The sequence below is a fragment of the Ceratotherium simum genome, chromosome 16, assembly GCF_057802395.1.
Source record: "Ceratotherium simum simum isolate JZ-2026a chromosome 16, ASM5780239v1, whole genome shotgun sequence".
In the NCBI taxonomy this organism is placed as follows: domain Eukaryota; kingdom Metazoa; phylum Chordata; class Mammalia; order Perissodactyla; family Rhinocerotidae; genus Ceratotherium; species Ceratotherium simum.
In genome coordinates this window covers 32,317,849-32,332,512 of record NC_141915.1, presented here as the reverse complement: position 1 = coordinate 32,332,512, position 14,664 = coordinate 32,317,849, and the positions used below count along the sequence as shown (strand labels likewise).

The 14,664-nt window shown below is 38.6% G+C and overlaps 1 protein-coding gene across 8 annotated transcripts in view; it reads left to right on the top strand.

Moving 5' to 3' along the window:
• Positions 1 to 22: 22 nt before the first annotated feature.
• Positions 23 to 14,664, top strand: part of STXBP4 (syntaxin binding protein 4) — a 157,752-nt gene continuing 143,110 nt past the window's right edge. For 3 of the 8 annotated variants that reach the window (XR_015554701.1, XM_087440952.1, XM_087440953.1), the window contains exons 1-4: positions 53 to 122; positions 10,673 to 10,781; positions 11,599 to 11,675; positions 12,138 to 12,262. Coding sequence is in view for 6 of the 8 variants with exons in the window: in XM_087440952.1 (XP_087297078.1) it covers positions 12,216 to 12,262 (47 nt within the window). In the remaining 2 variants the exon portion in view is untranslated. Of the gene's footprint in view, positions 123 to 10,672; positions 10,782 to 10,960; positions 11,012 to 11,044; positions 11,064 to 11,598; positions 11,676 to 12,137; positions 12,263 to 14,664 lie in introns of those variants that run through there. The other 5 variants (XM_087440954.1, XM_087440949.1, XM_004434744.3 and 2 more) reach the window with 5 other exon arrangements.

Here is a 14,664-nt window from a genome sequence, read left to right as displayed (position 1 = left end):
GATCTCGCGAGGCCTGCTCTATCTCGCGATATCTGATGGAGCCTGCCGCTGCCTTGGCTACCAGGCTCCTCAAGCCGCCGTGTTTGTAGTCGCGCTACGGCGGCTGGGTTGCCAGGTTGGGGGTAAGTTCGCGTTTTGCTGTGTGACCGTTCATCCCGCTTTGCTTTCCTCCAGTACCTGACTAACTTAACGTGTAGGAAAACGCCTTACGCTCCTCCGCGTGCAAGCGCATCATCGCTTGGGCTTGTGTCCCTAATCTTCCTAAACTCCCCCAACCTTTGTCTCGACCTGGCGGCCCCCAGCGGCCGCTCTCCCACGGCCCCTTGACTCGGGGTCCTCTGGCCGCCGGCCTGCTCTTTACTGCCCTGGACCTGGGCTCAGGGATCGCCTCTCCCGGGAAGCCTTCCTGTGTTAACCACAGCCCGTTGGAGCACTCGCACATCTGCATTTTCTCAGCCCCTGGGAATCGGCTTCCTCTGTCTGATGCCGCTTAACTACTTGCCCAGTGAACATCACCGCTTCTGTAGCGGGAGAGACGTTGTCAAACTGAAGTTTGTTTAGAGGAGAGTGACCAGGATATGAGGGTCATTTAAGGAAGGATTGAAAGAAATGGGGATGTTCATCTTGGGAAAGAGGCGCGTGGGGGATGTAATAGCTTTCTTCCGTTGTCCCACGGGACAGACTAGCACCTGAGGGGGACGGACGGCGAAGCCGATTTTGCTGTAACGGAAGGAAGCATTTTTCTAGGAAGTAGTGGTTAAGGGCTCAGATTCTGAGGTTAGGTGCATACCTGAGTCCTCGTTTTGGCCTTGTGTCCTTAGCCCCGTTATTTGATCTAAGATTTGGTGGCCTTCTTTGTAAAGGGAGAATCATAATAGTAAATGAAAAGATGCATGTAAAGAATATGCATCTTCTCATTTACACAGTGCCTGAGGCATAGTAAAAATTTAGTAAACGTCAGGCTTTATTTCTAATGACCAGAACAGGTATAATTATCCCCATTTTATGAATGAGGAAAGTGAAGGCCTGAGAAGTTAAATGACTTTAAGTCATTCAACATTTATTTTATTTATTGCACTCTTACTATGTGCTAGACCCTGTTCAACCTACTGGGGCTACAGCACAGAGAGAGTCAAAGATCACTTCTGTTATGGCGTGTGCTTTCCACTGCTGGACTCTGGAGATAATCATGTGACAGATACATAAATAAGGAAATTTCAGATAACCATCAGTACAATGAAGACAATGGAATAGGATATCGTGATCTAAAATGATGATGAGGGAGGTAGTGAAGTCAAGTCTTTCTGAAGATGTGACATTTGACGCTAGTCCTGAATGATGATAAGGAGCTACCTACACAATGACAATTCCAAGCCATGCAAAGGACCAGAGGCAAGAAAGAGCTAGATACCACTGAATAACAAAAAGGCCTGTGTGTTCCTAGCACAGTGAGCAGGGAGGAAAGTGGTAGGAAATGAGGTCAGAGCAGGTATACAGGGACCAGACAATACAGAGCCTTTTAGGCCACGTCCAAGGGTTTGGGTTTTATTCTAAAAGTAATAGGAAGCTATTGGAGAGTTTGAAGCATACAGGTGATATGATCTGTTTCACATTTTTAAAAAGGATACTGGTTATGTTGTGGAGGATGGATTAAAGGGAAGGAGGAAAAAATGGAAGTAGAACAGTTAGGAGGCGATTGCAGTAGTCCAGGTGAGTGATGCTGGTCACCTTGAGTGAGTAATTGATTAACTTGTGGTCACAGGGCGAGAAAATTGCAAAGCCAATAAAATCCAAGTATCTTCTGACTCTTTTCTACTCTAGCACGGAACTTTCAAGATTCTATGATTCTTCAATTTATTCATATTGTTTTATGAGAATGTTTGAAAATCTTTTTCTTCTGTATCTACCTTAGTTCTTATACTAGACTGTCAGCTCTTTCAGGACAAGACGTGTCTTACTTTAAATTTATTACAGCATAGACTCAAACTCCATGCAAATGTTAATGTCACTGAAACCAACAATACGTTCCCTCCAACCAACCCTTACATGTAGCAACAGGTAGCAGTGTAAATACGTCAGACCTAGTGCCTTTGTCTTGGACTCTGTTATTTTATTTTGTTTTGTAATTGCACATGAAACTATTCCTTTCCAAGGTGCAGTAATCTTGATAGTAATAAAGTGTTGGCTGCAGTTTTTTGAGTCTGAGTGTGCTTGTGATACTGCACTAATCATTATGATAACTAATGCTAAATAATGGGTTCTACCATGAATGGAATGAGAGCACCTCAGGGCAAGGCTAGTAAACCCTGTTCTGCAGGGAGAGATTTGATTACAAACTTAAAATATCAGGGGCTGGACTGCCATTTCAGACTCGGCACCTTTAATTTGTAATATCATTCTTTAGCAGTAAATAATTAAACCTTGTGAACCGTTTCTAGTTAGCTCTGATCGTGTCCAATTTTACATAGTAGGTAAAATAGGTTGTTATTTTTCATACAAACTATTTTGGGGTGTGGAGGGTGAGCAAAATGAGTGAAGGTGGAAAAAGGAAGATAAAAATGGAAAAGAAAAGAAAAGATTTTGATAGTCACACAATGTTTTCTTATCTGATTATTGGTTTACAGGCTTTCTGAAACTTAAGGATTATAGAGATATGTTATTTTTAAAATTTGGTTTGTAATTACATTTTTAATGCATAATATAAATTAGGAAAATTGTAACTTAAATCTTAATATGTTCGTCGCTGAGCTGTATTTCTTGGATGGCATTTGGCAATGTGAAATACCTAAGAATTATTCCAACAGTACTAACAACCGTTTACTTGGTAGCTATTTATTACCATACTTTCCTTGTACCTAAAAGAGGAAGAGTAATGCATTTGAATAAATAGTAAGAACAAATGAATTGTCGTTTGCTTAAGAATAGGTTGAATAATCACTCTTTTCCAATTAGTGCACAATAATGGCATGAAGTTGCCTCTGTAAGTCTTGATATCCTACTTTATTTTTTCTTGGCGGCTTCCTTTAAGCCACGTGTTTGTGGGGCTACTCCATTTAAAAGATCTTGAATAAGATTATATAACTGACAGATAAGGTGAAATGAAAATAGAGATCATTCATCAGTAGAAGGCATTTATTTTTTCAAGTCACATTTATCAAGATCAGGGCCAGCTTCATTGGTGTGTGTGTGACCTGTGCAGTCGCACAAGGCCCTGCTCTTAAAGGGCCCCTTGCTTAGACGGGCCCTGCACTGCACTTGGTTTAATGCTCTGCAATGTCTTGAAATTCTTAATAATTTTTTTTACATGGGGCAGAAAACCAGGGAAAATTCAGAAGCAGAGAGCCCAGCCTCAGGAGATGAAGGGTAAGAGACAAACAAGGCAAAAGGCAAATTCAGGTTTCCTGAGAATAGGTGGATTATATGAAATAAAATCAGGCAAAAATCCAAACTCCGAGAGCAGTGAGCTGTTGCTCCGTGAAGATCTCATGTTTTGAGAAGCCTAGGACTCCTTCTTTGAAGCAGTCGTCTGGTGTTTCCCACGGGGCTGGGCTGTGTGTTACAGGCAGATGCTATGCTATGTCCACCCCTAAGACAAATGAGCAGCATTCCTGAACTTCTTAGCTTCTTGAAAGAAAAAGATTCTCTAGCAGAGGGAATGTTGCCTTTGGGTACAGAATAAAGGAGATAGTAAAATAACCCTTTGACTGATCTTTTATATCTTGATTTCCTAAAACTATCATTTTAAGAAGATCAAGTAAAGTCTAGCCCAGGGAAGGGAGTCATTCCTGATTATGTAACCCTAGGATTATATAAATAGCTAATGAGATCTCGAAGAATCTCTGTGTGATAAGGTGTACAACGTGTTGCCACCGTTTCTAAACGCTGTTTTTTTGTCTCTTCAAGTATAATGCTGAATCTATAGGTCTAACTTTCAACAAGAAATATTTACAGTTTTATTATTGGCTTCAGTGAATCTATAAATAGTAGGCATTTCCAACTTGTTAGTCACAGAATCCAGACAAATTATTTATTGGGCAGCCAGCACCATCATGCCCTCATCCTCTCTTGAAATGACGTTAATGTAAAATTTCACTACATAAGTGCTTGTTTTCCTCCTCTCCAGTTCCTTCCAAATGACCTGACTGCAGACTACCCTATCCCATTCACAGACCCGACTCATGGTAGAGGTGTACGCACATTTTAAAAAGAAAATCCTCCCCTCAAAAAACATTGGGGGACTTGTAGTTTAGTTTAACCTGGAATAGAATTTTCAATTTGTGGAGCCAGAAAAGAACCTTTAAAGGTCATTTTATGAATGATCTTGTCATTCTACATATGAAGAAATTGGGGAGCAGAGTAGTTAAGTGGATGCTCAAAGTCACGTGGCCACTGGGCAGCAGAAATGGAACTGAAACTCAGGTATTTTAACTTCTAGACCAGTGCTCTTCCCGATGCAATGCACTTCCAAATATAAGACCAGTGGCACGGAATATTCCAAAATGTTTCTGTTTTAAAACAGACTGTAGATGGTTAATTGCAGGTGAAATTAACATTAAATAGTGTTTGTACTGTGAGTTTCTTTGCTCTGAGTCTTATTTCTTTTTAAATTATAGCAAGAAAAAAGTGTATTTTATTTATTTTTACTGCTTGTCAGTTTGCTTTCAAAGGACTAGTCATAAGAAATTATTTAAATGGTATAGCCAGTTTTCTTTAGTAAACACCAGGTCTATGTTGTTTTCTCTTTCAACTTGCAAAATGTGCTGATACCTTAGCAAATGGAGATAAAAGAAGAGAATGAGAGAAAGGGAGAATGATGTTCAAGGAGACATAATTAGAAGGAGCTAATTTTTTTTGTTTGTTTTATTTGTTTTGTGAGGAAGATCAGCCCTGAGCTAACATCCCTGCCAATCCTCCTCTTTTTGCTGAGGAAGACCAGCCCTGGGCTAACATCTGTGCCCATCTTCCTCCACTTTATATGGGACACCGCCACAGCATGGCCTGACAAGGGGTGCGTTGGTGCGTGCCCGGGATCCGAAACTGGGCCGCCAGCAGCAGAGCATGTGCACTTAACCACTACGCCATGGGGCCGGCCTGAAGGAGCTAATTTTAAATACTAGATGCCAAGAAGGGACACTCAAATCTGATAACTTTTTAGTATTTTTCCTTCATTATCAAAACAGTATATCAAAGTATATATTCTCACTGTGAATCATTAAACAAATAAAGAATAATTTAAAGAAGAAAATAACAAATAAGAGCAAGTAAAAAGTAACAGTAATTCTGTCAATTATTGTTTATATTTTACTGTATATTTATCCATATATGTAATTTTTAAATATGAAATTATTTTGTGCATTCCATTTTTACCCTGCTATTATTTTTTACCTAATAATATATTGGGGACTAATTTCCAAATCAACAAATTTGAAGGAATGGGTCTACATGATTGTTTTTGATGACTGTGTAGTATTATTGTCTGTGGTTATACTATAAAGTATTTAACCAGTTGTCAGTTTTTACATATTTAGGTGGTTTCTGATGTTTTGTCATTATTAACTATTCTGTGATGGTATTCATGAACTAACAAATATTTTTATGTGCTTGTTGGATTTTTATGTACTCTTGCCTAGTGTCCTGCCTTTTTTAGACAAATCCAGATTTGGATTTTCCATCATTACTTATATCCTCTCTCCCCAAATAACCTCGTTAAAATGTTTTTGCCCTCTTACTTTTTCTAATCCTCTTTTTCTTTTTTTTTTTTTTTTGCTGAGGAAGAATCGCCCTGAGCTAACGTCTGTGGCCAATCTTCCTCTGTTTTGTATGTGGGTCACCCCGCTGCATGGCTGCCGCCGAGCCGTGTAGGTCCGCGCCCAGGAACGAACCCAGGCTGCCAAAGCGAGTGCTCCGAACTTAACCACTGGGCTACAGGGCCAGCCTGTTAATCCTCTTTTTCTTATTGTTCATAATTATTTATTAAACTTGCTAAATTTGGGGGGGATATTTTACAAGTGCTGTAAGCCAAACTTACTTTCTTAGATAGCTTCCTGTTTGAACATAAAATCAAGGAGTGCCCTAAATGTCCTTATTGCTCTATCTGGAACCTTGCCACCTTATGTAGTGTGTGAACCGGAAAAAACAATTGGATCTCTCCTTTATGCACTTGGAAAGGCCGACAGTGAGTGCTCTCTCCTAAGAAAGAGCCTCCTTGAGCTCCTTTCTTTTCTTTTGTTCCCTCTCTGATAATATAAGCATTAGCCCCACACTCAATAATGAACTAAAGATCCCCAATCAGTTGAACAGGATAATCTGATGGATCTTCAAAGATGTCTAGATGGATATGAGGCCAACAGCTTCTGACAAAGCGCCTTTCTGATGAGCTTTTTACTACTACTACTACTACTACTATTATTATTATTATTGGACTGTTTGGGCTTGGTATTAAACTAACAAATCTCTCCTTCACTGTTATCACACTTTGTCCTTCTTCCCTGTCCTTCTGGTTATATTTTCACTTTAGATTAACAACTAAAAGAAATTAGAGTTCCTTGACCATACAGCTTATTAAGTATTTTAAAGTAAATAAAGAACTTTGGCAAGGGAGGGTAGGAATCAGGCTATTGCTTATAAAGCTCTTATAAATCTATTCCAGTTGTATTATTTTAATCTTTGCAATGCTAGCTCAGTAAGTCTTCTAATTGTTGTCTATGAGAGGTGTATACGTGTGTATGTGTTGAAGTGTTAAATAAGACACACTTGGGTATAAACATATTGCAGTTGCACAATTTTCAACTAAAATCTAATATATGAATTGTGTCAGTTTTTCCTTCAACTGGTTTATTAGTACATTTTAAAATAAAGACATTTAATTGTATGGTAGAATTTGGGATGGGAGGGAAATTATTTTCTGGAAGGTACTACTCTTAAGGCTTTCCAAAAACAGTTTTTGTTGTATACAAAATAGTAGATATTTTAAAAGACATTAAATTAACAACAAAAAAAGATAAAAACACCTAGGAATTAACTAAATAAGAAATCTGCAAGACCCATATGAAGACAACTTTAAAATACTACAAACGGTCATGAAATAAGACTTGAACAAATTGAAAGACATCCCAAGTTCATGGATAGGAAGAGTCAACATCATAAAGATAGACCCTAATACTTCCTCAATTAATTTGTAAATTTAACATGATTCCCCAACAATTAGCATTATTTTGTTTTGTTTTGTAACAAGATAAGGAGATTTTTAAGTTAACGTGTAAAAATAAACAACCAAAAATAGCCAGGGAAACTTGGTTAATAAAAGAGCAAAAGAGACCTGTGCACATCAGAGTCATATGACCCATACGCTTGAGGATTGTGCAGTGCACAACCTGAACAGCTGGATGCTTTGTGCCTGATTGTAGCTACTTTCTGTGTCAAAACATGTCATGGAATTAGAATATTTATTCCTATTTGTTTATGTATTGTATTCATATTGTTATGTATGCATAAAGGAACTAAAAGGATTCATAAGAAACTAAAACAATAGATACCTAAATGTGTGAAAGTGCTGTGGAGGTGGATAGGATGTATATAAATATCCCCGTGTGTGTGTGTATATATATATATATATCCCCATTGGAATGTATTAGCTATTTGTAAAAATTAAAAGACATAATAATATTTCATATTATGGTAATTTCATCAAGTTAATTTTTACCATCATTTCTCTCAGATGTTTCTATCCCTTTCTCTTTTATTTTCTCTATTTTTGGTCTGGTAGAAAGAACTAATTTTAGAAAGTATTGAATGTCATGTCTCTGAGAATATAAATTATTAAGTTCATTATTCGAACATCATATGCATGATGGACAGATTTTTTATCTGATGAGATTTCTAATTATATAGAATGAAAACTTTTAATGAAATTGTAAGTAAAGCAATTCATATATCCAAGTAAAGCTCGAATTTAAATTTTCTGGAATAGATTCATCTTATAAAACAAGATTTTTCCCTCAGTGTTCCACTTTCTCTGTTTTTGGCCGACCTAACCTTTTCCCTTATGAGTCACCAAACTAGAAAAAACAATATATTTTCCTTGAATGGGCATATTTTTAGTAAGAGAATAGAATGTTTTTCTTCTGTTTCATTCATTAATAATGTGGAGTTGTGTGGGGAGGTGTGTGTGTGTGTGTGTGTGTGTGTGTGTAACATTACTAGAACCCCTATTGATTGAGGGCCTTGCTCGCTTATATAAAGGCAGGAGTAGGAAACAGGCAAAGGAGAGGGAAGGGAAGGGCATTTTGTGCTATTTAATGGTATGACAATGGACACCTCACTCATTTAAAAAAAAAAGCCTACTGTTTGGATGGATAAGATTAAACTCATTTCCGTTACTGTAAAAAAGTTTAATCAATAGTATCATCTTCCTAGAAGAGAGACAGTATATTACTACTATTAACACTCTCATCGTACTTTTTTGGAGAAGGGTGTTTTTCCACATAAATTAATTTCCCAGCATGCCGTAGAGGAAAAAGGTTTCATTTGAAGCCAGGAGGAACTGGATTCAAATTCCACTTTACAACTGCTTAGCCTTGTGGCCATGGACGTGTCACAAAGCTTCTCCATTGATTGGTTTTCTTTTATGTAAAATGGGTTAATATGACCTGCCTTTGGGGCTCCTGTGAGGATAAAATCCTCTACTATGGTGCCGGGTAGTATTGGTGTTTAGTGATGACTCCTCCATTCTGGGTTAGGTGGCCTTCCTCCAGGCTCCTCTAGCATCCTGGGCATACCACTGTCAGAGCACTTAGCACCCTCCTGACATCTGTTCATTTCACTGTCTCTGGGGACAGACTTCTCTTTTTAATCTCACTTCCAGTACTCGGGACACTGTCAGGCGTGTTAGGTGAATGAAATCATTTAAACACTTAAATTTATTTTTAATACTTTAACATAGAAATATTTTTAAATATCTTAAGTATGACATTACATGGAATCTATTGTAGAATTTAGCAATGACACATCCGTTAGACTTGGATGTGGTGCATAACGTGGGGACCCCCATGCCCAGTTAGGACAGATCACCACTAGATGGGGATCTTACTCACTTTTTACAAACACTGGAAAGACTGCTCAATTTTTCACATCTACCTTAATCCCTACTGCAACCCTTTGAGCTAGGTGTTACTCTTCCTACCTTAATATGAGGAGATGCCAAGGGGTTAGGTGATGTTTCTAAGGCCAGATGGCTAGCATATAGCGGTATTGCCATTTGAACTCAGGTTTTTTTTACTTGTGTCTAATGCATTTTCCATGATATTAAATAAGATAAATATGTTTGAAATACTTCGCCCAGTGTATGACACATGATGCCAATAAATGGTGGTTGCTATTATTATTGTTATGTCAAAACTTCCTCCCATGAGCTTTGAGAATCTGCCCCATGCATGTATTGTTAAGGCAATCTATAATGACCTTATGAAAACTTAGTTTTAGAATTGACCTCTTCCATGGCTCCATCAGTCCTGTGGACCACTGCAGCAGTTCTTGAGTCTGAGTCATTACTCAGTCGAAGCCCTAGGATTTTTTGTGTGTGTGTGAGGAAGATCAGCCCTGAGCTAACATCCGTGCCAATCCTCCTCTTTTTGCTGAGGAAGACTGGCCCTGGACTAACATCCGTGCCCATCTTCCTCCACTTCATGTGGGACGCCACCACAGCATGGCCTGGCAAGCGGTGCGTCAGTGCGCGCCCGGGGTCCGAACCCCCGGGGCGCCAGCAGTAGAGCACGCGCACTTAACCGCTACGCCACGGGCTGGCCCCTCAGAGCCCTAGCATTTTAAGCTCCTCCCTCAAGTCCTTGCTCTTTTCCCCACGGGGCACTGAGTAACCTTGCTTCCTGGCTGTTGGAGTTTTCCTACTGACAGTGGTGTTGCTTGGTAGCTTCATTTCTCTGCTGCTATTGATTTGTGTGCTCCCGCTGTTCCTGCTACAACAGGGGCTGTGAAAGTTGAAATAGGTTTTTAACACCCAGGCTAGTGATACAACTCTGTGTTAGGCTCCTAGAAGGTAGTTGGCTCTTTCTTCAGGTCCATTTAATTTATTTACAGAAGAAACTATGATTTCTTCTGCATACAATGGTTGAAGAAGAGATGGGATAATCCCCTTGATTTTAGTTCTCTGTCTCAGTTTTGCTCCCCCTAGAGCTTTGCATTTCTGGGTCCTTAACCTCTCTGGGATTCTGTAAGATAGGTTGTGGAAGATGACATGAGTGGACATTGCCTTGTACATCTTGTTTTCTTTATCTTCCAAACTGGGCCAATCCACCAACATTCCAAGAAGTCAGTAAGGATGAGAATATCCTGTCTGTAAGAACTGGTGAAATTGGACTTTGCTGATGACTGAATCACTAACCAATCAATGAAGTACGAGTGTAGCCTTTTGCCTGATGACTGAATCTCAAGCCAATCTATGAAGTACAAGCCTAGCCTCACCTCATCTAGCACCAATGAACTCTTCTTCTTTAAAACAACTCACTTCATCTTCCTCCCTTTTTCCCAGAAAAGCCCTGAGCCCCTCTCCTATATCGGGACACACTTTGGGTTTCAACCTGAATCTGGGCTCCCTGAATTGCAATTCTTTGATCCCAAATAAATACTTTGCTTCTTAAACTGGTTTCTGTTTTTGTAGGTTGATAGGTTTCTCCTGTATCTCCCTCCAGCTATTTCCTAGACCAGAGTTTTGCTGTGAATCAGTTACTGGCGTGCTGCATCATTGATTTCCCCTCAGCCTCTCAGAGGTATGGCAGGCCACCACTGTTTGCCCCAGTACACCACACAAATACTACCGTGTTCTGTATGTGTGCTCAAACTTGAAAGTGTTTAAGAAGCCTCCCGTAGCTTTCAGCTTATTCAGTCCTCCTTTATCAATTATCACCCCACCATCTATTTTTTGTCTTCCAGAAATTTGTTGAAAATTTTCATCTGATGTCTCTCCTCCATTTACTCATTAACATTATGAGTTTATACGGTTTGTGTAACCTTTTACTCGCGTATTAGTGGGCTCTTTGGAGAGAAAGAAGGTACATGCCAAGGTCAAGTTGCCATTTTTAACTGAAAATCAGATTTTTAAAAAACTTTAACTTTATTAAGGTATAATTGATTTTTAAAGTGAAACAATTTGGTAAGTTTTGACATGTGTATCCATTTGTGAACCCATCACTACTACCTACTGTACCTGTGAAGAAACTGAGGCTTAGAGAAGCCTAGAAGCTCAAATTGGAGCCCAGCTCTGTCTGATGTCAAGCTTCATGCTCTAGGCTCTGAAGCCTGAGGTCTAGCTGGAAAAACAACCAGTGACTATTTCTCATTTGTATGGGGAAAGTACAGAATCTCTCTGCATCTGTCTACTCATTTCTTTAATAAGAAGGTTGTGCTAAATGATCCTAATGTCTTTTTCAACTTGAAGTTCTGTACTTCATTCATGTTTCTTGTGCAGAGATGGTACATCTCTGTTCAAATACAATTTTTTAAATTAAAATGAAACTGCACTGTTCTCTGTAATTTTCACAGTGGAGATCTATGAGATATTAAAATAATATTTTTTTCTTTTTATAGGAAAGTATTTAAGAAGCTCGTGGAGTAATAGGAATCAGAGTAATATAGGATCTGCAGGAAGTCCCTCAATATAGTTGGTGAGACAATAGGAATTTCTGCTTTCTTCAGCAGTGTATTGTATAATTACTTGCAGACATTCTGACTATAAACTTCCCAGCCTTGAGCTCACAAGAGACACTTCCCTCAGTCTTTTATTAACATGAGATTTTTAAGTTTACTAATGGTAGAAGCTATAATAGTTACCTAAAGTTTAACTATATTTTTCACTTCTGCCAGAAAATGCAGATTTGATAGAGATAGAGATATTGATAATGATATATAGTCCTGTATCTGTATCTATCTATCTACAGAACTGTCTTTACTCAGATATTATCAGTAATGATTAAAATTGCGATAGCCCAAAATATATAAAATACATCTAACATTTGTACACATGCACATGTTATGTGCCAGGGGTATGTAATGTTTTTATGCAAATTTGAAATGAAATCTGATTGTCCTAGGACATGACAATTTATTTTCTACTTCTCCAATCTTAGGAAAAGAAGAATTTATAGACTCTTCATCAAGATCTTCATTTATACAGCTGTTAAATCCAAGCCTACTGTGGTGAAACCATGAATAAGAATACGTCTGCTGTGGTATCATCCCGTCTACTTGAAAAGTAATTCTTAAGTTTGATTTAATATGTTTTGACCTATCATAGTATGAAATATGTACAATATTAATGAACATTTGGTGGAAAATTTTATACAGCTAACTACCTGTGGTCTAAGATAGCAGTAATGAGAAAGTTGATCAATAATTACCTTTCAATGTAAGTCAGCGTATAGAACAAATTCTGCATTCTCTTTTAGAATTAATTACAGAGATTGCTTTTTAAACATTTGATCTGATTTTTTGAATATCTAAAACGTTTTATGATTCCAATAGTAAAAAAAATTACAATAAGATTAATTTTTGCTGAGTAACAAACCACCCTAAAGTGCCTTAATCAACAAGCATTTATTCTTTCTCATGATTCTCTGGGTTGGCTGGGCAGTTCTGTTCTGCACCAGATGATGTAGGATGGCGTCTTTCACATGTTCTGGAGCCCCATCAGGGAGGGCTGGGTGGCAGAGGTCTCTTCTGACCTGGTCTCTCATCCTCCAGGCGGCTAGCTCAGGCTTTTTCATATGGTAGCAGAATGGTTCCCAGCGACAAGGACAAGTGTTTTCCAAGTATCTATTTCCCTCACATTTGCTGGTGTACCATTGGCTGAAGCAATTCAAATAATTAAGTCCAAATTCAAGGGGTAGAGATATAGACTTTACCTTTTAATGAAAAGAACAGTAAAGTCACACTCTAAGGGGCATGCAGATAGGAATGAAAAGAATTTGTGGCCATTTTGCAAACATGTAACAATATGACGAGGTATATTCAGAGAAGTCTTGCTTTCATTCTCTTCCTTCACTCTCTGCCCTCATTCCTGCTATAGAGTATGTTCTTGATTCCTTTTGCATAAGCAAATACATATACATATAAATATGCATACATGTTATGTATGTGTGTGTATATATATGCACACATAATAATTATATATATATTTTTCTCAAATCTATTATTTATCCTGTACAAAGTTCCACTGTACATTAGACATTCTTCTACTCCTGCTTATACAGTAAACAAGTGTACACCAGCCCTTTGGCTCAAGTTGACAGATCTTCTCTGGAGAAAGGTGTCAGGCCAGTTAAATACAGGGTGTCTTTCTCTGATACCTCCTCCTGGGAGCCCTGGAAAGCTCTAGGCTCCAAGGGCACAAGCTGTGCCCAGCTGTGTGGCATGCAAAGAGCTCCATGCATAGAGCTCCATGCCTTGGTGCTGAACAGCTTTACTCTCTGGGACAGCACAGAGTTTTGTCCAAATACTTAGGTCAGAATCAAGCCCATGGGAAAGAATCATATGACTGAGGTAAGATGTCTCAAAACACTCAGGCTCCATCTCCCAGGCTCCACTCGCCAGCATATTCTTAACAAAAAGGTAGCATATTATATATGTTGTTTTGACCTTACCTTTTTCTTTAACTTAAAATTATATCTTGGTGATCACTTCCTATCATAGTTTATCAAGATCTTCTTGTACCTTGTTATAAGTGTATAGTATTCTATCATGTAGATGTACCATAGTTTATTCAGCCAGTACCTTATTGATGGACATTTGAATTGTTTGCAATTTTGGGGGATTACAAATTTTGTCAAAACAAATAATCTAGTAATGAAGTCATTGAAGTATTTTTTGCCCGAGTATCTTTAGGATAGATTCCTAGAAATGGGATTGCTGGATTGGAGGGTAAACGTAGAGATTACCAAATTCCCTTTTTAGGGGTGATGCCCTTTTGCATTCCCACCAACAACGTACAAGCGTACCACTTTTCCTACAGCCTTGTCATCAGAGTATATTGTCGAAGTTTTAAATTGACGTTGATCTGATAGGTGAATAACTGTATCTCTGCCTAGTTTTAATTTGTAATTCTCTTATTATGATTAAAGTTGAGCAGCAGAACTATTTTTAATAGCAAAACAGAAATAAATAAGTAATATAAATTCTTAATAGTAGGGGAATTTAAAAATAAGGTCCTAGCAAGTAAATACACTGCTGTGTTAACAGTAGGTACTCTCTTAGATTAGAAAAAAGAGGGCCGGCCCCGTGGCTTAGCGGTTAAGTGTGCACGTTCAGCTGCTGGCGGCCCGGGTTCGGATCCCGGGCGCGCACCAACGCACCGCTTCTCCGGCCATACTGAGGCCGCGTCCCACATACAGCAACTAGAAAGACATGCAGCTATGACATACAACTATCTACTGGGGCTTTGGGGGAAAAAATAAATAAATAAATAAAATTATTAAAAAAAAAAAAAGAGAGAGATCCTTTATTGAAACAACAATGTATGCCAGAGATTATGTGTGTCCCCATTGAAGAAAATTCACTTTAGAGGGTTTAAGAGGTTACGAGAGGTACCTAATGAAGTACCTTAGTTCCCTCTATCCTTCGTCTCTCTCATTTGTAGGCTTCACTCCTTACTGCCCTTGC